This window comes from Pempheris klunzingeri, chromosome 11, assembly GCF_042242105.1.
Source record: "Pempheris klunzingeri isolate RE-2024b chromosome 11, fPemKlu1.hap1, whole genome shotgun sequence".
Classification (NCBI taxonomy): Eukaryota; Metazoa; Chordata; class Actinopteri; order Acropomatiformes; family Pempheridae; genus Pempheris; species Pempheris klunzingeri.
In genome coordinates, this window is record NC_092022.1 from 13442759 (window position 1) to 13467695 (window position 24937).

General features: G+C 41.7%; 2 protein-coding genes across 2 annotated transcripts; both read right to left on the reverse strand.

Annotated features, from left to right (window-relative positions):
• Window positions 1–1136: 1136 nt before the first annotated feature.
• slc25a55b (solute carrier family 25 member 55b) lies at window positions 1137–5019 on the reverse strand. Its single transcript, XM_070840164.1, has 10 exons — window positions 4936–5019; window positions 3845–3955; window positions 3187–3312; window positions 2647–2702; window positions 2460–2550; window positions 2257–2375; window positions 1948–2143; window positions 1691–1848; window positions 1470–1545; window positions 1137–1373 (listed from the first exon to the last, which is right to left on the reverse strand). The coding sequence occupies exons 2-10, from the start codon at window positions 3865–3867 to the stop codon at window positions 1214–1216; spliced, it is 1005 nt and encodes a 334-aa protein (XP_070696265.1). The 5' UTR covers window positions 3868–3955; window positions 4936–5019; the 3' UTR covers window positions 1137–1213.
• Window positions 5020–5616: 597 nt separating this feature from the next.
• LOC139209286 (follitropin subunit beta-like) lies at window positions 5617–6359 on the reverse strand. Its single transcript, XM_070838934.1, has 2 exons — window positions 6165–6359; window positions 5617–5919 (listed from the first exon to the last, which is right to left on the reverse strand). The coding sequence occupies exons 1-2, from the start codon at window positions 6357–6359 to the stop codon at window positions 5617–5619; spliced, it is 498 nt and encodes a 165-aa protein (XP_070695035.1).
• Between the last annotated feature and the right edge of the window lie 18578 nt (window positions 6360–24937).

Below are 24937 nucleotides of genomic sequence, written 5' to 3' on the forward strand. Positions count from 1 at the left end.
CCAAAGTACTCGGTTCTGCTTGTGGCTATCACATTTATGTTGGCTCTGGTATCTGTAACAATAAACACATTAACCCAACCAGTCGCAGACCAACCAGTCAACGAAGAGAACGAAGTGGCTGTGTGTAGGCCATGTTGCACTTTTCAGAAAACTTGGTCCCAAAAGCACAGCAGATCCCATCAATACAGTCTTGCCAATCACCAGTCTAGTTTACCACCAAACAACATTTTCTTCACATTAAAAAAGCCACTTTCCAAAGTCAACTTCAGAAAGCCTCATTGAACTGTTTAACTGTGGAGTTCAAGCTTGCATGTTACGTAAACAGAGTTGTGTAGGCTGCCACAGAAAGATTCACAGTGCCCAAAGAAAAAGAAAAAAAAAAACCACCTCCAAACACCAGAAAGCGTGACAGGAAGTAACACACGACAGTATTCCTGTATCGTGGACGAGCAGTTGAAATGTTTTGTTCGTTCATGAGATATACCCATCAAACAACTGTTTTACAGATTTTTTCAACCTCAACGAGGTTGTTTAGAGCACCATGTGTGACAATCATTTTGTGAGAGAAATTATTTACCAAATTATTTCTGCTCTAAGAACAAATACACTATATACACATACAGGTATCAAGATCCATGGCCCAGTTTCACATGTAACCCTTTAAAACAGGATTGAAGCTATTCAAGTGAAGTTTAAATACTCTGACTTTGTTATTACTTGGTAGATGCTCCTTGGCACAGTAAGGTCTCTTTTGCAACACCGTGTAACAGCCATCACCTCATGGTTACCAAGATGAGATATACTGGTTAGGGTTACAGTGAGGGGTAATTGATACGGGACACATTTAGGGGTAGAGGCTAAATCTAAGGAAACAGGGGGAAAGGTTTGGTGCCACAGGAGTAGACTGACCTGCATAAAACTGTTGAAGTCTCTCAGTGAGGGAAGCACGTCCTTTATCGCAACAAGCGACGCTGAAGCCCATATAGACAGCCATGTTTCTCAGTCTCCTAATTAATGTTAGTCATGCTAAAGGTATACTTTAAAGCCATTTTGAAATAAAATGGCATCTTTGTGGCCCCTTTAGCATTTCAAACTGAAACCCTTCAACCATAAAAAAAGTACACAGTAACAGAGCGCTGGGTCCATGGCTATGCCTAGGGCATAGCTGCCTGTAATTTAATAGAGGTGTCAGAAAGACTAGGAAACAGCTTGTTTATGCAGAGCAGATGTTGTGAGGGGTGTACCCAAGCAGAAATTCTCCAACTCCCACGAAGTAGATAACCTGGGCAATGCCAAACAGTGGGGCAATAACAAGGGCCCGACAACTGGCCCCCTTGAGGAACGCCCTAGGACCCTCCTTTCTCAGGATTTTTCTGCAATGGAAGAGAGAGCACAGGATTGGCATGTAAACTGAAGCTTCATGCTAACCCTGCTGAGAGATAGGCATGTTTGATGACTGACTAATTTACCTGACACAGTCCACCACTCCATTGTAGGTTTCCTCATTAGCTCCTTTTTTGAGTGATTGTAGCCTTGTCTTGACCACTGCACAAGACATACACATTTTAACATGACAATTTGTAGAATCTGTCAAACAACTCAAAAATTTCAGTTAAGGTTAAAACTTAATGTTCAGTTCCCAAGTCCCCCAAACACAGTCCAGTCCACCTGCACAGACTGAGCCACTCACCGTCACATGGGCTGACGGTCACAGCAGCAATGGATCCAGCCAGGCAGCCAGACATGAAAGACCAATAGAAGGGCACAGATGGGTCATCAGATGAACGCTGGCCGAGCTGATGTAGATGTGCAAAAAGAGGGAAGTACACTACGGAGAAGGGGATGTCCCTGAAAAGACAACAAACAAGCATGTTCACCACATAAAGAAACCACTGACTTAAGATGGAAATCCAGGTAAGCAAGAGAAAGCTTTAAGTCCCATCTCACCTCAGCAATGTGGCTCCCAGTCCCCTGTACAGTCCTGTGACTCCTTTGGTCCTCAGCAGCTCTCTGGTGATCTGTGTGGCCGACACTCGCATGACTTGTGGGGCAGGGCTGGTGTTGTACGAGCGGCTGAGAACAGTACTGGTCCCTCCCATCTTAAGAGTTGTCACTACTATAGGCATCACCCTCTGCTGGGCCGCTGGCAGAATGAAGACACATACTATTGATTCTTTTTCATCAGGGCATAGAAATAAATATCCCAAAGCAATATTTAATGCTAGTAACCTATAATGCTGATTTCATTGTAATTACCTAGTCTGCCAGCATCCTGCAGCTGGATCTTGAGCATCTCCATGGGTGTAGTGACAATGACCTGGCACATTCCTGCACAGCATCCTGCCAACATCTCCTTAAACACCGTCAACTTGCCACTGAGGACACAGACACGTCGCCGTGGTTAAAAACCAAGAATGACATTGCAGTTCAGGGGTCTGTTTTTCTGGTCAACTACTCACCCATCTTTGCTCAACTGGTGGCGGAAAAAGTCATTAGCAGCTAGTTTGATGGCCTTCTCCGGGGTTACCAAGGTTAGATTTACTGCAGCACCTGCAATAAAAAGGCATTGCTCATGACAAACATGAAACTGACAAACTCACCGAACCACTTAAAAAAGGTCAGGACAGGCAGTACGGCTAGTCTTACCTCTGTACATGCCAAAGTAGCCTTCGGATTTAACGGTCTTTATTAGGCAGTCCATCCTGAAGTGAGAAAAAAAAACAGGTAAAGACTAGTTACACAATTCATTTAAAGGAAATGCTAGTGTGATAATAATTAGGTGAGTACTATACAAAACAATCAGGGCTTGGAAATGAAAAACTGTCACGGGGAGAGCCCTCATACAAAGAAACAATTGTCAAATTATTTTTTGTCATAACAAATCATGTTGAGTGTATTCACAAAAAGGAATTACTAAATACTAAAAATCTGGATCTTGGGTCCAAGAGTCTTTGTTGAGCTCAGTTTCTCAAGTCTAACACTTTGAAAACATTTAGAGTAATGTCTATAGTCAGGGACCGTATAAAGGTTTCACTGAAAGGTGATGAGTAGATCGACAAAGAACTCAGATGGTAAGAAAGTTGGTATGTCAAATCAGGAGAAAGGGCAGATTTTTTGCAAAACATCTATAAGAGGAGTAGGGACAAACTATGAATGATCTTCTCTTTTGGCAGGTGTGGTTCTTACATGTTCTTGTACAGCTGCTGCCCGCTGCGTTGGTTCTGCAGGCGGGTCTTGGCCAGGTCGATTGGGAACACACAGGTGACACCCACCATGCCTGCAATCCCTCCATTGATCAGTTTGGCTGGGAGGCTGTTTGGGGACAAGTCAGTGCAGACATGCGCATGGCAATTAATCCTTTTCTCGTCACATTTCTAAGTGGAGTAAGGTGGGGCACTCTCAGGTGAGGTCACAAAACCTGCTGAATCGGTACATGGATTGATCATCTAAAGCTCAAGATCAAAGACATTATGTGCACAGGAAAGCAATTCATTATCATGCTTTTTTGAAGTGCATGTGAGGCATCAGCATTGCAACAGAGTCGGGTATGCGGTGACTGCCTTTGGGAATCTGGTCGTCCAAAAATAACTTGTGGACAGAGTAAATCAAACAACATACATATGTGCAGGAGGTATTATACATTCTAAGACCTCTGTGATTCACCACATTAGCTCTAGAGAAACAACAGCTGGCAAACTAGAACTGCTTACTATATAACCTTAGCAAAAATTAACAAAAAAATCTAAGTATGCTTTATTTGTATTTTGCTCTCCGGGCAGCCTTCACACTGTGTACTGCTGGATTGGTTTGATGTGTTGTCCTGATGAACAGAGCAGGTTCATACCTTATCTGCTGTTGCTGGGCCATGGTTCTTGATTGTTGTGAGTGCAAAAGTTGGTCAACACAGAACGAGGAGGCCGCAGAGGGAGAGCAGGCTGAGGGTCCCCAAGAGACACTGAGCAAGGCAGGAGTAGAGAGACGCTCAGGGTTATATATATATGGAGAGGCAAGTCCAGCCCTGCATATCCAGGGATAATTTCGACATTACTCTCCACCCACTGCACTGCCTGCCAAGAACTGGAGCCAGGGATCATCATCACCCCACTGAAATCAAACTACAATGCAAATAGCTTTAATGGATCCACCCCCCTACTATAGGAGGGAAATAGGTCACCTATAAACAGGTACGCTTTTCAAGGCCTCATGATACTCCATATTCTCCTGAAATCATAAATAAATGAATTATATATTTACCATCATATTAAATTTGTAGCCATTGGACAACTTGAGTTAATGAGCAAAGGAGCTGCTACAAAGTACAATTACATTCAGACATTACTATATTTTGCACATTCAGTGTTATTCATATTCACTTTAATAATAATAATAATAATAATAATGATAAAGTTTTCTTTCATACTATGCCTTTTTGCCTCTACAATGAGCCTACGTGGACTTTAAGTTGAGTTTGGAGGTGCCCCAAGTGGTCATTGTGTTTAAAAAAGTGATTCAGTAACTTGTGATTTGGGGAGCGAGGATCTTTGCGTCATTTATAGAGGAAAAACACGTGTGATTTGACCAAATATGAAGTGCTACATTCAGTTTCTATGATCACATTTCACCTGAAAACCAGTGGGGTCGTTATTTCAGGTAACATCTAGTCTAGACTTTTGGCAATGTGGCTGAAACTTCAAACCAGAACTTCTGAACACGGAATCCAGGTTAAAAGGTGCAACACTGATTTCGAAAAGTGACCCTGGAAGTCTGCCGTGAACTCATTGACGTTTCCCATCTTGCACACCTGATCTGCAACGTTTTGAGTCTTCGTGGCCATAGCTTATTGAAAGGGGCTGCATGCAAGCCAGACGATTTCAAGCAACAAAACGTGATTACAGTGTGTCTCATGAAAGCATGCCGGATAAAAAAAAAACCTACCTTTAAAATTAATTCCAAGATTTAATACTGCTGTAATATCCTATTTAACTTGCGGCTCTCCCTCCGCTCCGCTGCTGCAGGACTAAATGAATGACTGACCGGGATGGGCGAGAAAGGGAATGTCAAGCAGCTAAGGGCGTTGGAGACCTGGCTTCTTGGCCAATGGGAAGAGTTCCTTTGTAAAGTGGGATGGACCACTCATCGTCTCAGGAAACTTAGTCAACCCAGGTGTGCATGATGCAACGTGTGCTCGAGGTTGTCTCAGAGATAGAGTCTTCTCAAAAACTTGGCAAACACGGTCGCTTTTTAAGTTTCAGAGCGCCAGCGGCAGGGCTCTGGTATGATGCCTCTCTGACAGTTACCTGACGCACCAATACATGAGCACAGAGGTTGTAGTTAGACCTGTATCTAAAATAGACCTGTATCTAAAACACATGCACATGTAGACCAATGCTATGTGCGTACAAGCAGGCTACATATTTATTATGGAAATTACATGTACTCATGCACTCATCTATTTCCATTTATTCCTCGTCATTTCATTCATTTACATATCAGAATTAAAGCTATAGGCGAATGCATGCGTTTCACAGTGTGTTTTATTGCCTAATAAACTAGTGAAAGCAATCTAAAATAAAGTGAACCCTATTGGTCCATAAAGTCCAACAGCTGTGTCGTTCGTCAGGCGCGTGCATTGCTTGTATTAGTATACTGCCGGGTTTCCAAAGCGGGCAGGTTCTGGCTCTTCACGCCACCAGTGTCCTTGATGCACCGGTCGTGAGGGATTTTGCTGGTGCGGACGCAGTGGTGCGTGCGCGTGTCACAGCGCCTGCAGCCGCACCGGTGGGCTGCTGGGTAATACAGCTGTGGGTTGGCGTTCTGAGGGCAGCCCGGCACATGGGCGACTCGGTACACCAGGGACAGAGGCACACAGCTGCGCTGGATCAGGAGAGTCCTCCCGAGCCGTCCCCTCAAATTGGTATCCTGAGGGAGCGGAGACAGGCAAGTCAGAGGTGGTGCAACAGGACAGTGTGAGCTTTTTAGTTTGGGTCAGATGGGTGAAGTTGGTAAGCCTTTATCACACCTCACAATGTGTGCATCACCATGTCTACATCACTGGGGCGCTCATTTTGCTCTGAATATGCTTCCCTTTTTGTTCAGATGAAGAGTCTCCATGAATATAGTGTGTGAGAGAGAGAGTGTGTGTGTGTGTAGTGGCTGTCACCCACCCGTGTGTAACAGTAGCCGCTGCAGATGCTGGTGTTGATAGCCACACACTGGCCACAGTCGTGCCTCTCAATCCATAAGGTGTGATTCTTCAGCGTGCAGGCACACCCCGTCCAACCCATCAAAGCATACAGCAGCATGAATTTCAGCACGAAGGAGGGCATGCTGGAAGTGTGCAGTGACAGTGAGACAGTCATTGAGAAAAATTAGTTTTTAAAATACACAATAGATGCACTCAGGACAATATTATTCCACAATATGATTCCTGTAAAAGTTCGTGCAAACTTAAATTGAAGAGAAAAAAACACACCTTGACATTTGACCTCCCTGTGGTTGATGAAATTACAGAGGTAATGTGAAATGTGAAGAACTTGATAGCAGAGGAAATTATTGGTGATATCCAGTGAATCTGTGTTCTCTTTTTCAAATGAGATGATCTTTTTGGATTCTCCCTGCCGTTGTGTCCAACTCTGCCCTGTTCCTGTCCTCTGTGAATATCAGTGTGCATCCTCTTTTATGGAAACCTTGATCCACCCCGAGTGCCCCAGTAAACTTCAGTCTACAGCATCATTCCAGAAATCACATGTCAGCTGTCGACAATGTTTAGAGTTAAAGGTGCTCTCAAAACACACTTACACACAGGGATGGAGAGGGTATTAGGGCTTAGTGTGTGTGTGTGTGCGTGTGTGTGTGTGTGCATGAATGTACAGTGTTCATTTTCAGGGATCATATTAAAGAACATGGACTCAGCCATTTGGCATGTGGGTGTGGCGGTGGTTTTATAAGTCCTGCCCCGACCCTTGAACATGTGTGGCTGATCACAAGTGATCTGGTTGGTTCTACACGTTTTAGGTCACGCCTGATGTATGTTTTGACTTCGGTCGCAAGGGTGCAGCAGAATTCCTCGAAAGTGAGTCCCCCTTTTAAAGTGAGGTCTTGAAGTCAAATGACTGCTGGTGAACGAACACTGTAAGACATAGAAAGTACCACAAAGGACTATTTGTGCCACTTAATGATCTGCCAATGTCTTCATAATAAAAAGGGGGAAAAATTACAAATCAAGTCAAATTTAGATAAAACTGAAAAATTATCTTGTCATCTTTTATTTTCCCTCTGGATCGGAGGGAAGTTTAACTTCAATGAAAACATTATGAAATAATTCTGAATTAAATGTTGATTATTAATAGTGATCTCATTCAGCTGATGCTGTGTCAGCACTCACATGTTTCAGCCCTACCTGAGTGACGCGGTTGTGCTCTCTTTATTTAAGCCATTAATGCTCCCATTATTCCCATCTGTTCCTAATGTGAGTCGCCATGTGTTTCCTTCACAAAGCATTCATAAACATGTGTACCAGGACAAAGAGCCCCTAATTATTTGAAGAGCTCCTGATGACAGAAGACTTGTGAACTATGAGTTTAACAGTAAACACAAATTATTATTATTATCATTATTACATTACATTACTGACAAACTGTACATTTCTGAGTATTTTAAAACTAAGTATTTTATCTTAGGAATAGGAATAGTAGTTGTTGCTGTTGTTGTACTAGTACTTAGTATATTTCACTGGCGACATCTGTGTCCTTGTGTTGAAACCTTGCCATCACTTGTTAGTCTTAGTCTCAGTCTAGTGTAAGAGTTACTGTTCTTACATGCCGTATAACCTGACTGAGATTTTCTGACCTGGCCCCTTTTTCTGTTTCTCTGTTTCTGCTCTACATTTATCATGTTGGGTCACTGTTATGTAACAAATCCATCAGATAATTACAACAAAGTGGGTCGAGGGCAGTTCACCAACTATCTGCCCTGACGCTGTCACGGGTCCGGCCCTGGTGTTTCCATGCATTTCGCCTGTGTGTGTGTTTGTGTGTGTGCGTTTGGCCTCCTTCCTTGACACTCTCCCGCTCCCTCATCTGCCTAGTCTGCACATCTGTCCTCCCAGCTTATCAACTCAACAGCACACATCTCCAGATCGGTGTTTCAGCTACAGCACCAGTCTGTCGCTCTTGTCTGCTCTGCACTAGCATGATTAGAACTATGTTTACCTCTACTTAGCTTGGTTCCCTGTGCTTACAGATCCCTACCCTCCAGTCCCCTCTCCGTCTGCCTGCCTGCTTACTAAGGCCCCAAGCTTATCCTCAGCCAGCGACGCTCAAACCCTTGTCCACTAGTCCTGCTCAGTCCAACTAGGCACATAGACATGGACAAGATGACCTGCTGAAGTTCAAATCAAAAAATCAGAATGTGGACCAAAGCTGATTAAAGTCACTCTGAATGTGACACGGATGTTGACACCAGACAGGCTGGTTTGAGCTGATCTACGCACAACCAGCAATGTGATTTACAGAGAACAGTAAGTACCCAGTGAGCAGCAGCTCTCTGGGCAGAAATACCTTGCTGATGGTCGAGGTCAGAGGAGAATAGCCAGGCTGGTTGGAGCTGATAGAATAGTAACTCAAATAACCGCTCAACCACTTATTACACAGGTGTGCAGAAGAGCATCTCTGAATGAGCAACACAACAAACCTTGAAGCAAATTGCTTCCTTTAGGGGTCCGAGAAAGAAAAAATGTAAATGCCCTTTTAGATTACAAGATGATTCCCGTGTTCTGTACCCTGAAACATTTAACTAACCATGAAATCTATTGCATGTTATTGTTAGTTTTACTTGTCATATGTATCTATTCATTGTATCTTATTTAAAAAAAATGTTTGGACTGATGGAGGAATGTTTTGGGACCATTTTCAGTCTTATTTTAGGTCTAGTTTTTTGTGTTATGGGGTATTCAGTTTATTGTAGGTATTTTTGTGGGTTTTAAATGTCACTGCAAAATACATGCATTGTTTTTTTTTCTTTTTTTTTAATGATAATGTGTATAATATATTATGAATGCTGTCTGTTTTAAGTACGTTTAGAGTCTCCTGATAGCTTGTAGGGGTGTCCCATTTTACATATTTTCACCATGTCTTATATGATTGTACTTAAATTTCAGAATCAGAATCAGAATCAACTTTATTGGCCAAGTTTGTACAAGCAAACAAGGAATTTGACTCCAGTGAAACTTATCTCTCTATGTACAGTAAAGAAGTAAGAAATAAACTACCGCAATAAGAACAAGAACAAGAACAAGAACAATATAAGTACTCATAACAACAGTATATACAGTGGAAGCGAAGTACCGAGGCGGCCATCCGCAGCACCATCTTGATGAGAAACAATTTTAATTGTTTTGTGCATAAACTTGATCATGATCATGATCATGATCATGATCATCATCATCATCATCATCATCATCATCAATCGCATTATTTATCCTCAAAGAGCAACTGTTTGTGCCGCAGTAAAACAGAGAAACAACAAAACACCAAGCACATCAACACATCAGATAAATACTAAGTAAAAATCACTACAAGTAAAACCTGAACAGTTCAATACAATTTTCTGGATTCTCGGTGGGTATTTGTCATGTAGTCTATTCATGTTACTGTTTCTTTGCACAGTATAGTGAGAGATGGAAGGTGGGATGAAATAGTTGTTGTGAATAAAGGGACTGTTGTCAGGCAGGTTTGTTGTCTTGTGGTCAACTCCCATCCTCAGGCACACAGATAGAAATGTCTAGAATTAAGTTAGTACGCCAACAAAAGGTCAGGTCATTTTATTGCCCTGCTGTTCAACCCTCTCCTTGTCTCCTGTATCATCATGACGTCGGCAGGTGATGTCTGAGGTTTTGATACTGTGGCTCTCTGTTTGAGACCATACTGTACAGATAATTCTACCCGCTCTGATAAGGCCCTGAAACTGGGTCAGACAGACACACGAACCCCTCTTGTTTTATGGGAGCCATGCCCTGCAATGGCCTTAGGTCAACGGGTCAGACTGTACTACCAACAGACAAACAGTTTGTTTGACAAATCTGTCATTGAAGGTTTTATTTAACAATAAATGAATTAACACCTATCAGAAACACACAATGGAATTAAAAATATATATTCAACTTGGTGTTGTATTTCAAAAATATGACAAAAGAAAATTTAAAACAACAAAAAAGTTTTACTGAATTATCATATTTCATAATTATCATAATGTGTTTGTCATACATTTGCCTGTAAATTTAGCTTCACCTTTAGGAAACTACCAGCTTTTTCCAGCCCCTTTCACTGTGTATCTGACTAACCCCGTGGAGCTCGCAAATAACTATGCTTTTAACCGATTGAGCTATTTCTTAACTATCTGTCATAAATGTACATATATATTTTTTTAAATCGTGCTCCTCGTGCCTGCTGTAACACTATAAAGTTCCCCATCGTGGGACTAATAAAGGAATATCTTATTCGTATGAAAGAGCAAATTAAATCAAAACACTAGCATGCAGGCCTCTGAGATCATTTGCACAGCACGCAGCGAAAACTGACCTTAACAAGAGTAAAATATCTGTGGAGTTTGTGCTTTTTCTGGGTTTCTATAGGTGTTATTAGCAGTCTTTTATTGTTCACTTTGGACAGTGGCATACTGCTGGCATACTGTGCTGACATTGTTTGCTAAATAGAAAAGCTGTAAAAAATAAATGTGTTTGTAGTGTGGAAAAGGTGTAAGTAGTCCATTGTTTGCTGAATAGAAGAAGACAGGCTTAAAAAAGTAAAAATGTGTTTGTAGTTTGGTAAAAGTGGGGGAGAGAATTGTTTTAGTAATGAGTATTTAGTATTGAGAGTCTATTGTTTGCTGAATAGAATAAGACAGATTTGAAAAAAAGAAAAATAAATGTGTTTGTAGTTTGGAAAAGTGCGGGGAGAGTAGTCTATTGTTTACTGAATAGAAAAACACTGGCTTAAATAAGTAAAAATTGTGGTATGTAGTTTCACAGGCTTAAAAAAAAGTAGAAATGTGTATGCAGTTTGCTAAAAGTGGGGGGAGAGTAGTCTGAATTGGGTTCCGGAGCTGTGCTCCACCTCACACATCGCACTCAATCGCCAGCCGCGAGCGATTCCAAGCCAGTGAGCGACACATCCGCTAGTGACGCTGACAAACTGCGCCGCTAAGCTTCTCCTGCTACATCTGCTCACAGTGGCCCATATTTTCTGTTCACTCGCTCACCCACGTCAGGTGATACCCTGCAAGGGTAACCATTGGCTCTTGTCTCAGACCTTCCCCGAGGTAATTGGTGGAGTGACGAGCACTCAGCATGTGACCTCTACAATGAGCTTCCGCCCACGAAAGGAAGGAGGCCAAACGGAACCTATAAATACACAGATATGTTTGCATGCAACCTTTATAATGGTGCGACTAATACTCAGAATAAATAAAATAGCGAAACTAGTGTTTTGACAGTGAGACTGTTGTGACAGAAAAGCCGAGCGTGGGCATCGTACAATTTCTTGTTTTTTTCATTCTTTGTATTTTAAGTGAGCAGTAACATGGGCGCCCGTGGCATGCTGGGAAACACAGACGTTCGGCGTCTTTTTCGTCTTACACATAAACCAACAACATTTTTGCATGTAACTTGTTCTTACTATCTTAGCAAAAATCTGAATGTGGCATCTTTATACCCAGAGTAGAGAGTAGAGATTTTAAATAGAGTCAAACTCTCAATAACACTGCAATTAAATACAAATAATTTTTTCCGATAGATATCTTCCATTGAAAACTGCAGATGAACTGTGTGGTCGTGGTATTTTTACTTACGGTAATGTGAAACACTCGTGTTTGATTCTGACAATATTTAATAGCTAATTGGACAGATGTTTTAACTCCAAACTAGATTTTAAAACACCTTCTCCAGAATCATAGCATTAAAAAATATATATTTTTTTAAATCACTCTGTTCTGAATCTGCTCAAATTGAGTCATCTGTTCTGCTAAATGCTCAATGCTGTGATTTCATCTGACCAGCAGATGGCAGACAAACACAATCTCACATTTTGTTTTCAGTCATGAAGATGGGATACTGTGTGGGATCATCTTTTGACTTCATCTGTGTGTTTTCCACCAGCAGCTGTAAACTGAACAGTGTCGCTCACCTGAGCAGAAATGTTTTGTAACACTCCCAGACCCAGAGAAGACGTTATTAATTCAAAGCTAGAAGCTCAGCTGGAACATAAAAATGACCAGATGTCACAGCTGGTGAGGAAAAACATTTGGTCCTCAGCTCACAGGAAAGGTATTTATTGTCTTTTCATATGAAGGAATTCATACTGAATCACTTTAAGACTGCATGGCTTTGTGAATACACACACACATGCACACACACACACACACACACACACAGAGCGATAGCTCCATAGGCAACAGTGAAGGTCCTGCTTACTTGGTCATATAATAAGTGGCCAAGGCAAGGTCCTCTTTACAAAGAGAAGTACAAGCAAAGAAGGAGTGTATGTGCAGCTTGTTTGACAGAGGAAAAAAAGGATTGTTTGGGAAGAACTGCAGACCGGTAGACTGTCAGTGAAATAAGAAAATTAAGCATGTTCAAGGACAGTACATAATAATTTTCTATTTTGCCTAACTGTTTGCCTCCCATTGGGCTCTTCTCACACCAGTTGCTAACGCATTTTTGTGCCTGTTAACATGGAAAAGAAAGGTGACGTCTCTCTTTAAACCTGCCAGCGTTCTGTCATCCAGGGTTGTTTTTCTCTAAAACAATAGCAGCCTATTTCAAGCTGGGATAGAGAGATATTTCTGGGGCCATTTTTTTTGTGTGACCTTGGTACACCTCAGAAGGAAGAGGAAATAGTTTGACCCAAATCATCATTGGTGTCCTTGAAGACACACTCTTATTAATAACCTCAGGAATCTGGAGACCACCTCTGCTGCTCTCCACTCCTCCCATCTCCTACCCCTCCTCTCTGGTGATCTTCCCTGTCCTAACTTTTATCCCACCCCCTCTTTTTGGTTTGTGTGCACCTTCACTTTAACTCACACAGACCCACGAGGCCCCCACAGGGCCTCAAAATCAATCTCACAGAGCTTAAAATATTCAACCTAGTTGTGGGAGAGGGCTTACCAGTAACATGTACAGTACCTCACTCTTTCCTCTCCCTCCTTCCCCACCTTCCTCTCAGAGAATGAGGAATGCCAGGACACCTCAGGACTCAACGTCAGCTTCCTTTCATTTCAGTAAGGGTCACAGTGGCATTTATTTAATTTCATTTACCTGCAGACCTGCGTGTCCTTTCACAAGAGCTGTAACGTGTGGGACAATACTTAAAAACAAACAAACAAAAATGGTATAGATTAATATAACCTGTAACTACACATTTATTACAGTGAAAAGGGGTGAAGTATTAAAACATCTTTTTAAAATACATAGCGTATTAAACTTAAACCTAGCTACTAACTGAAAAAGGATGTAAGTAAAGGTTATAGGTGCTCAGTAATTGGTGACCTCTGTCTCAGGAAGTTGGTACCCTGAGACAGCTGAAGAAATATCATCGATCAACCAGGATAAGAATAGCATCTGGAGACTGGCCTATGGCTAACACTGAAAATGTCTCCTCCTTACTAGTTTAGGTAATTAACGACAGCATTCACAGTGATGCATCCAGCTGAAACTTCAAACAATCCCTACCTCTGCTGTGTTTCAACCTTTAGCTAATGAGTTCTCCTGCCATTTAAGCCGCCACTACGAGAAAAAAAACATGGAAAACAGTTGCGTGACCCAGGTCTGATCTAAAAGACACATTTAATGAAAAGCAATTCGCTGAAATCACATTTTCCCCCTTTTGTGTTCTTTATTCTTTTCATACTAATTCCATTATGTCTGGTGTTTTTTTTTTTTTTTTCAGGCTTATTGATTTTTAAAGGTATGCAAATTTTTCCCAACCCAATGCTGAAGTCAAGGAGGCATTGCCCGCCCTACATTACAACTCAAATATAGCTGCACCAATTAAGGCCAACTCTCATATGCTACATTAAGCATGTGGGAGAAATCAGTCTATATTACTGTATTATTTATCTCTCAATGCTGGACTACTCAGACAGGCAGACAGTGGATGAAGTCAGTTGGAACTATGGTGACGTGGACCACTTCATTTTTGATTCTGCATAAATGTGAACATGAAAGCAGAGATAACAGAAAAGCATCTGATTCACATCTATTTTTGACCATAAGTGGTCAAAAAAAAGAAGAGGGTTCCATTTATGCCTGACTGTGGGAATAAATAATCAGTCTGTTTATGTTTTGCTTTATTCTATGTCTCTCTTTTTCTTCTTGCTTTCTCTCTCTTTCTTCTTTCAATATAGCAGTCAGAGGAGGAGTGAAGTAATTACAACCTGCCTCTAACCCGCACTGGCCTGCAGCTCAATGAGGAGGGCTAGTGGAAAAAGAGACGAAGATGCAGGAAAAAAAAAAAGATGTATTAAGAAACAGGTTGAGGAAAAAATTGAGAAGTGGAAGAAGAGATAGCAGAGGGGTAGAAAAAGACTGGAGAGTGGCGCTGATGAGTGACAGAACGGGGCAGAAGAGGGCAGGCGAGATGAAAGGATAGGGGGCGAGCAGGATGGCAGAGGGAGAAAGGGGAGGGTAAGCTTCCGACAAAAGGAAGTGGGAGACAATCCAGTAAAACACATGGTGAGCGGCTGCATTTGTGTGTGTGTGTGTGTGTACATGCATTCCCACACATTTGAGCAGCAACATGGTAAGAGAGTGCAAGCAGTAGATGGTCACAGCCCTAATAGCATTATATTACTTGATGCCAAATGTGAAATATCCGCTAGAAGGCTAGATTGTAGGCTGTTAGGGATTTAATTCTAAATTAAGCCTCCAAGGAGAAAATTTGCATGTAAATCTATGTACCGAACCATTATCTATGTAAGCGCAACAATTAGAAGCATTTAAATCAGAGAGTTAAGACAACTGAGTGGGTGCCACGATAGCCTGTAAAGACAAGCACACACGCTTGCACACAAAGAAGTGTGCACAAGTCAGGATAATAATTGCTAAAATACATCAATTGTTTTTAACCCACTATTGAAGTCTGTGAGGTTTATCATAGCTGCTATGTAGCCTATCTAAATTCACATGTGAATGTGTGTGCACTCACGCTGAAGCACACACACATTCACTGAGTTGAGGCCAAGTGTGACAGAAAGGGAGAGCAGAGAGGGGAAGCAGAATGTGACAAAGTGAGTGAAGGAGAGCCAGACCGCCGAGCCCTCTTTCTAGATGGCTGTCGGCCTTGAAGCCTGCCGGCTCCGAATGGCGCATTTGGCACAGGGACGTTTGCTCTGAGTCCTCAAAGCTATGATGCATTTCACTCGTATCCTAACAGCTGTGCTCTGTTTTTCTTTAATGGCACTATTTAGTTGACCTCTTCATTCTGTCTCGCTAGAAAACAGGCTTTGTCCTGCAGCGGTCTTAAACAATGAGGGAGTTTTTTAGCTTAGTTTTGATGCACGTATGGAGGTGAGGGTCAGTGCTTATCATTAAAAATACAGTGAGTCACGATGATGATTCATAATGAAACATAATGGTCATCTCACACGTCTATGCCTGGCGGTTAAGAATTCTGCTTACAACAAAAAAAAAAACGTCTGGGGCTCCTGTCATATGGAAGTTGATGGCAGCAATATTTCTCCTCTAAACGTCTCACATGGCTTCATTTAAATAACTGTTTGAGGTAAACTTAAATGATGTATAAATCCAAAAACTGAATTTGTGTATCAGGACTTTTGATTTTCGAGTGTTTTTTCATTGGTGTATTGGTAAAAAATTCTGAATACTCCTTCCAGCACTGACAGATTCCCACAAGGGCTAAAAGTATAATGCAATTCAATACAACAGCACAGGCCCTGCGTATAGGTGTGAAGCTTAAATACTACATTATTTTGAGTCTGTGTCATTGTTAATCCAACGTTACAGTCATTTTTCATCAAAACCTTGTGATCACAATTAACCAAAACATGCACTGCAATGGTGGGTGTAGCCAGTGCAGAACCACCAGAATCCTTCCCTGATGAGACTATGACTATGATATTTCTATTATTTCTTGTGTTTCATTCTCTCTCTCTCTCTCTCTCTCTCTCTCTCTCTCTCTCTCTCTCTCTCTCACACACACACACACACACACACACACACACACACATACACACCCTCATACAAATGTATTTTCAGCAAATGGAAGCTGCGGCAGATTCAAGGTCTCTTATGAATGTCTGTGGGAACAGACTGTAAGCACCTGGACAAAAAAGGAGCAGGAAAGAGGTATCTGTTGCTTCTGCATCAAACTCAACTTGCTCTCTCCAGCACACACAAGCATGCCCCCCCCTTCAACATGCACCCCTCTCCCACCTCACACACACAGGTACATGTACACAATCCATTAACAAGCATGTGCACAAGCAAGCAACCTCACATACACATAGAAACCCAAGAGTTAGTTCCTGCGTCATTACAGTAGCCATCTGTCAGTGTGCAGGCACACAAACACCGACTTGGCTGTGTATGCATCCACTACACACACACACACACACACACACACACACACACACGGCTGCATGCAGCCACATTGCATATTTACAAATACGTACATTCACCCTGGAAATATCTCACCCTGGTGACCCTTTCTGGCCTGCCCATCCTTAATACTAGTCTGATGGATTTTACACTAAGCGTTAGATTTACGTTGATCAATCTGTGGGGTGAAAGGTTTCCGCTCCCTAGTTCTCTCGGTTCACGTCCTCTCTCTCTCTCTCTCTCTCTTCTTCCGTCTTGTCTTTCTCTCCCTACCCACGTGAATCTGATTGTTGGTCTGTGTCTGCCAAACACTGATGTCATTGTCCACCAGTGTGCTTCCAGTGTGTGAGATGAAATGATGAATGTTGATGTATAATCCCACGGTTTAATCCCGACCACTCCCAATCCGCTGAATGCGCACACCGGACAGCCGGAGCAACTCTTCTTCTGACAGACACGCAGACAGTTTTGTTTAACCATTAAAAAAAAAAAAACGTGCAGGGTTGCTGTGGAGGGGAATGGTGTGTGTGTGTGTGGGTGTGGGGGGGGGACGCACACACACATTTGGGCCCCCAACGGCCTCCAGTGATCTCACATTAGTCAAAGATGCCCACCTGCTAGGCACAGAGAGAGAGAGAGAGAGAGAGAGAGAGAGGGAGAGGGAGAGAGAGAGAGAGAGAGAGAGAGAGAGAGAGAAGGGGGTGGGGTGGGGGGATGAAAGATTATTTATTTCTCATGGGTGGGAGACAGTGAGTGAGTGAGAGTGAGTGGGAGGGAGGGCGGCAGTCAGAAACAAGCGAACTAATTCTCACCGAAGAACAGACAGTCGTGCCAGAGCAGGAGCTGCGGTTAGTTCACCTCTCTGACGCTCTTTACACATCAGCAAAGACACGTTATTAGTTTTTTTTGTTTGTTTTTTTTATTTCTCTCGAGTCCAGGTACCAATTAGGACCAGAGTTTCCATTTTGGATAGGGGGCTGCAAACACACGCACCCGCACTTCTCCAAGCCGCGACAACTCAAGGTAAGACACGCTGTAAAACTCAAAGCGCGATGAATTAATGCCGCTTTAACAGTTCGAGCTAAGCCGTGCTGGCGGCAGAAAGCAGTCGATAAAAAGATAAAAGTGATGCTTTCTGCCTCACTGCTTTCTGATGATGATGATGATGCGCGCTGTGCGGCCACCGCGCGTAAAACAGCTGCAGTGAGAATCTCCAATTGGCACAGAGAAAGCAAAAAGAGTGTCTGGCTGCTCATCGTGCCAAAATAAAGTTAAAGGAGATGCAGCCATGCTATATGTAACAAGTGACTTGTTGAATGTTGATAAAGTGTGTCCCTGTACTCTTATGAAAATCAATTAATGCTGCGAAGGAACTTGGACTATGGTGTTTTTTTTGTTTTTTGTTATCCTTTTGTAGCCCTAAACAGAAACATTGCAACACATCTGTAATGTTCAGGCTATCTGCGCAGCATTACAGCACAAGGATGGTTTTATGAGGGTGATCACTCATCAGTGGCAGGATATTTCAAACCTCACATTTAGGCTTCTAAAGCTCCTCATCAAACAAAGTAGTATTGCAATTATGGCTGGTCCACCATGGGTAGTCATTTTGCACCACTGCAAAGTTCTCCCAGCAGTTATTGGCTGTGTCTGTATTAGTTTTGGAGAGAAAAAAAAAAATTCCTATTTGAAGTAAAAGCACAGCAAGGCGTTCACATTTCCCCCCTCACACCTTCTCCCTCCACTGCCTGATTCTGTGAAGCTGCATCCAGCTTTAGCATTTCCAGTTATTCACTTGTTAATTATGCATTAAATAGTCCAGAAGCGCCAACCACTTCACTTTCTCCATACTAGGTCAGCATATTGACTGCAGGCTTATGTTGGATCAGAGCGGATGCTATTAGATTTTAAGTGGACATTTGAAATAAAAAAACACAGTGAGCTCTCATGTTGAAAGAGAGGCTAATGTACAGACCATATAGACTGACTGGCTAGAGCAATGTCTTAGTGGCAGGGCAGTAAAAAGGTGGTAGCAAGAGTAATTAATTTAAGTAAACACATAAAAATTGCTTAACTGATTATTAAAACTACAATGGACAGTATATCGTTTTTGATTTTTGCAATGAAAGCAGAGTCCACCCCCTACTGGCCTCATTAACTTCCTTTATAAGAGCTAGCGCAATTTGATAAACGAGGAGAGCAGAAGAGAGAAGAGAAAACATCACAGAAAATCTACTGTAGGCTACTACACTACTGCACCCCAGAGAGAGACTAAAGGAGGCTGCTGAATCAAGAAAGCGAACAAAGTGGCTGAGGAAATGAGGCTGGGGTTGACAAAAAGGGGGGCAGGCAAGAAAAAAAAAAAAGTGGGAAAATGTGGTTGCTCACATATTCATCTCATTTGACTTGTGAGAGCTGCTCTGTGTTTCCCACCACAGTCGCTTTTAGCCTTTAGACAGTGAAGAAAAGCTCACTCTGATTTTATGTAACAGGGTGAGAAGAACCTTCTATCATGCAATATTTCAGGTGCCGCATCTCTCACAGTTCACACCTGTCTGCTGAGCTGTCACCTCCACAATATACACTGTCACATGATGGGTTCAAACAGATCTGCCCATCTGCGTGTTATCTATCTATCTATCTATCTATATATCTATCTATCTATATATCTATCTATATATCTATCTATCAAGTCTCCTCCTTCTTTGTAGCCATTGTACTTTAAGACAACCTGTAAGCTGCAGTATTTCATGTTTGAACTCATCTCTTGAGACCTCATTTAGAGTTTGTGGAAAGGCTGCAGCCTAAAGGACAAAAGGCTTTCAAATCATTTGTGTGCTTTTTTTTTTATTATTGTGTACTGTGCAGTTCATGGCAAAACATCTGTTGTCCTTGGATTTCACTGGACAAGCCAGATAACTGACAAGCCAACACACCACGCACATGAACAAACAAAGGTGGTTACAGTGATACACTGTATGTGTGTGCTCAGGTGTGTGTGCATGCACTTTATGATTTGTAGTCACCAACTTGCTTTTTTTTTGGTAATAATGGAAGATGCAGCTCGGGTTATAACCTTCATCTGCACAGTTAAGCCTGCTGCCTTTTAAAAGTCTGAGGTTCATTTTGGAGATTTTCAGCCGACTGACCTGTGAGGTGCACTCACCAGGCAGAAACATGTGGAGGACGAAGAATATCAGCAGGATATCAGCGGACAGAGAGACAGATTTGTAAATCAGATATAAACATTTTGTAAGATCTGTGTGATTGGTCATGTGTAGTTTTATGTAAAATATAGCAGAGCTACAGCTAAGCTGAACATCTGAGTCACAGTTGAAATCTGTTCACTTTTGACCTGCTTTTACCTCCACCAAGCCTTTTATGATTTGGTCACATGTGTTTGGTTTTGTCCTTGTCTGTTTTTTAGCAGGATGTCTGTGAAAAAAAAAACTGATTTCAATTAAATTTGTCTGAAAGTAACTGTAAGCCATGGACCAAGGATTATGTTTTGGTGGGATCCAGGTGACTGTATTTTCAGCACACGAGAAGACAAATAAAAAGCATTTTTCAACACTTTCCATCATTGGAATGACAAAGAGATAAAGGTTTGGTGTTCTGTTTAGTTATGCTGGCGAACAAGTTGAGAATCAATAATAGGTTATTCTGCTGAAATGCTTTTCAGTTTTACATAGTTTTAATTTACCAGCAGAGTGGATTTATTGAGTAAATGTGAAACTGCTGACATGGTTTTATGGCCACATAATCAAAGATCAAAAAGTGCCTGATTTCTGAAAGTGTCCACATTTCCGTGGTTTGAACTCAATTAAATAGAAGAGTGGGTTTTGAATGCTCACACCAATCTCTCAGCCTCACCTCTATTGATTGCCAAGGCTGATGAATGCAGTTACTACAACACTGATCCAATATACATAGATTTCAAGTAATGCCGTTATAATGGAAAAGCAGGAGAAAGGATGAGGGTGGAAGGGACAAGTGATACTCATGTTTACAGTAACATTGGTGGTATCGATCAACCCACATATTTCTTTGTTGAGTTGACTCACTGCGGTCTGAACAGGAAGGTTGAACAAAACTTACTATTTAAAACAGAAAATCCAGAAAAATCTGAAATAAAAAAACTTATGCTTATTGATAGGATTGGAATATCCAGTCCTGGCTCAACATATAAAATCCATTTTTACAGATTTATCATTTCATCAATAGGAAACCTTATACCAGGGTTGTGCCGTTAAGGCATCAACATCCCATTATAATGTAATGGTATGTCATAATAGCTGATAACAGTGGATGAAGTGAACGCCCTCTGATTCTTGTGTAGTTTAATGTGAATGTTTCCCACTGAATTCTTCTACTGTGGCACGGTGAACGGAGTCCCAGTCTTTGCTGCAATCTGCACCACCATGTCCACAACCACAGAGATTTTCCATCACAGCAGCCAGGATAGGTTACAGATGGTGGTTGTAGGAGATTAAGAGGTGCATCGATCCATCAACGTGACTTTTCTAACCCTCTGAGTAATGTGACACAGTGTTCGCTCTCTGACGCCATATTTGGCGGCCAGTAATGATCCTTATGTGCTCTAGGGGTTGGAGATAATGCTGTTGTTGACTAAGATTTGGCAACATCGACCAGGCTGAAAAAATGTAAGGTCGAAACGACAAAAGTAGTGGTTAGACAGTGTAGCCGGCAGTGTCAAGAGTAAAACATCAAATAAGAAAAAACATTCATTACTTATTTCCGCACACATGCGACCTATGTTACATAAGGATGAGCTTCAGGATAAACTGCACACACAGCATATGTTTGTTTTTTCCCTTAACGGAGTTTGGTGCCAGAGGTTTCTCATGTTCTGCCCTCCTTGCTCATCTTCTGCCTTCTTGCTCTCACACACTCCCATTTCATCTGCTCCCTGTCTCCTCCAGCTGAGCCCTCTATCCTCTACTGAACTCCCAGCATGCTATCTATCTATCTATCTATCTATCTATCTATCTATCTATCTATCTATCATTATGCATTATGCTGTGCATGCATTATGCAACATTTTTTATTTTTGATTTTTATCATAAAGGTGCTGTCAGGAAAATATGATATATAAATAACAATTAGTGGTAGCCGCACAGCAACATGTATTTCACTTAAAAGTAGGGTCTGTTACTTAGGAGCACTTATTTTTATATATCATGCTGACAGCAATTCATAAATCAAATGGTTTAACTTCTGGTGTCCGTGTTTGTCACAGGCCTGCATTAAGCCTGTCCAGTCATGTCATTTCATTCACTGACCTGTTTATCTCCGTACCTGCCTACCTGCACACGATGCAGTCATTCTGCATGACCAGACTCTTCCAGAGTGCAAGGCAGACCTACTGCAAAAGTGAGTTAGTTGCACATGAGTGGCAGACAAAGTTCAGCCAAAATCTGAGCTGCGGCTCAGCGACAGACTGTCATGAGTTACCCAGCACGAAGCCACAAAGTCAAAGAACGAGAGAGAGAGAACCCAGCTGTACCCCAACATTTAAGTTCTTTTAAGTAACCTCTAAGAACAAAGCACACTCTCTGAACTTAGTGAGTAGGAACTATGAGCTAAAAGTAATGTTACATTTATGATGGCTATCTCGCTAATGTTCATATAATTGTGGCATTCAACAGAGTTGTGTATCTGTCTGACTGAAAAGGTGTGGGAGCTAGTTGCTAGTGTTCTTCAACATAGCATGGTCTTCATGTAGTAAATTATGGTCCCAGGATTACCTTGTGACTAGCCAATCAGAGGCAGTCTTCATGGAACAAATGCCACTTCTGTATCAGCCAAGATAGTGATGCCCATAAAGCCAACTCAAGGCTTCAAAACGACAGTCCACAAACCAGTGGCTACATTCACTTCTAATGCATTATCTATGACCTTGCTACTCTCGCTAGTGTCAGTTTTACAGACAATGCCTGTAAGACCTTCAAGCATGACCACCTGCATGATTGGAATAAATGTGAGCGGTTTGGAAATGAGCATAATTAGATGTGTAGATTAGCACTATAATTCCCCAATAATGCAATGCAAGGTCCCACTAGAATCAGTTGACCACTGGGTCAGTGTTTCTGTAGTTAGTGTAACTCTTTTTTTAATCTAACAGCTAGTAGTTGCAGAACCAAGTGGCAAGCTGCTAACCTGCTAATTAATAAGCAGGCCATTAGCAGAACTATATGTCTAAATGCTCTGCTGAAGAGTAGCCATTGTGTAATTGTATTGTTGTTGGAGGCTGTACAACATTGTGTTGTATTGCTTTTGTAATCCAACCTCTTTCCGGTTGTTGGACTTCCCTCATTATTACATAAAACAACATTACAGTTAAAGCAACAAAAATCAAAAATAAAACAAACATTCACAATGGCAGGAATCCCAGATGGAGGGCGCTGCCAAAATTTTATCAACTGATCCTTGGGCCAGGGATCTGTTCGCCAAATTTCAGCCAAATTCACTTGTAAGTTTTTGAAATATTTTCGTAGACAGAGAGACAAAGATGGGAGAGCACATGCACCAACCAACTTCACTGGCAGAGGTAATGAAAGAGCTTCGGCATGTGTTACTACAATAACACACAGGGACATCAGCAGCTCTCTCACACAAATACACGCACACTGTAAATGTGTTTTTTCACTTGTACTGTTGCAGCGGGACAATGAATACCAGAGCCAAAACTGCAGAGGAACCAAAAACCCACAAACTTATTAAAGCAATGAATCAAATTCTACCAATGACTAACGATCAACATACACCAACACAGAACAGCAAGGGAGAAAATTAAACTCATGAAATCTTCATAACAATCTTAATTATCACAGCTCAACATTAGACCAGGGTATGTTAAGTCTTGCATGCAAAGCGCTGCATACACATGGGTATATGCTCAACCACAATTTACTGTAATGTAAAGCTGTGGAGAGTTAGAGACTCACAGCTCTACATGTTATTAAGAAAATGTGTTTCCCATCATTTTAATGCAAACTAAGCCTTTGTTTTATCTAGGGTGAACAAAGAAAGCAAATGTCACCAAAATCCCCACGATATTGCTTTCTTTCCACTTGAAAGGTTGCAGTAGACGAAATAAATAACACAGTGAAAAGACCTCTTCCATTTCTATTGTGGTCCTGTGTTCCGACATATGTAGCTTCATCTCACATTCATGAAGTCTATTCATTCCACCCCAGGTGATAGCAACACATTTAATGTACACTGAATTTCTTTCCAGTCTTTCAAAAGTTCAAGTAAAATTACGTTGATAGCTGGATAAGAAAACATAGCTATTGATTGCTGACCTTTACTTGATGAGGTCTGACTTGTGCTCTGAAACCTACCGAGTAGAAGAGGAAAAAAGACAGGCGAGAGATTCCTCCATAGCTGTGAGTTTGGTGGCAGTTTAATCATACAGATAAAAGATGTGTTTTCTGCACTTTGGTGTAGGACACTGAATGAGCCAATATTCGAGGCCTTGTAAATATATGTGTGGGGAGAAACAATGAATTACTAATGAGTGATCCTATCCCCACGGCACTGTAGTGTTAGTGGAAAAAGAGAGAGAGCGAGATCGGAAGTGACAGAGAAACAGGGAGGGAATAAGAAGAAAAGATAGATTATAGGTAAAAGGGGCAATGGATATCCAGAGACAGAGAGAGTACTTCATTCTCTCCACTTTTTTTTAGTGTTTTATCTCATAGCCTCTCTTTCTCTCTGTCACCCTTCTCTTTCCTCTCAGGACATCTCTCACTTTCCCTGTGCCTCCGTCTTGTCATCTTTTCTCCACCTCTCTTTATTTATCCCTGTCATTTGACTGTTGTGTGAGTGACTGCAGCGGCCTTTTGAAACAGAGGAACTAGGAACAGAGAGAAGAGACAGTGAAATCATCCTGGCGTAGTTTTCCCTCCTCCAAATAGCTTTCTAGAGGCGAGGCAGTTTACTCCACCTGGCCCAATTTCACATTATTTGAGTCCTCTCACCTGTTAATTGGGGTTTTCCCCCATGCTGGTCCAGACTGAACAGAACTAAACTGGGAGCACTTGGCTGTCCTGGCTCACCATTTCTTTGAGTTCAGCAACAAAGTGCTGAAACTGGGCTAGAATCTGGGCCAGTAGCTAGGGTGTAGATCATAAAACGACATAAAAGGTACAATGAAAACCATAAAATACTATACACATACCCGAGTATAATCCAGCTTGATAAAGCAAGATAAAAAATAAATAGAACACCACAAGTAATTAAAATTTAAGTAACCAAGGCTATCGCTACGAGTAGCAGTCACTTATTGCTTGCTTGTTA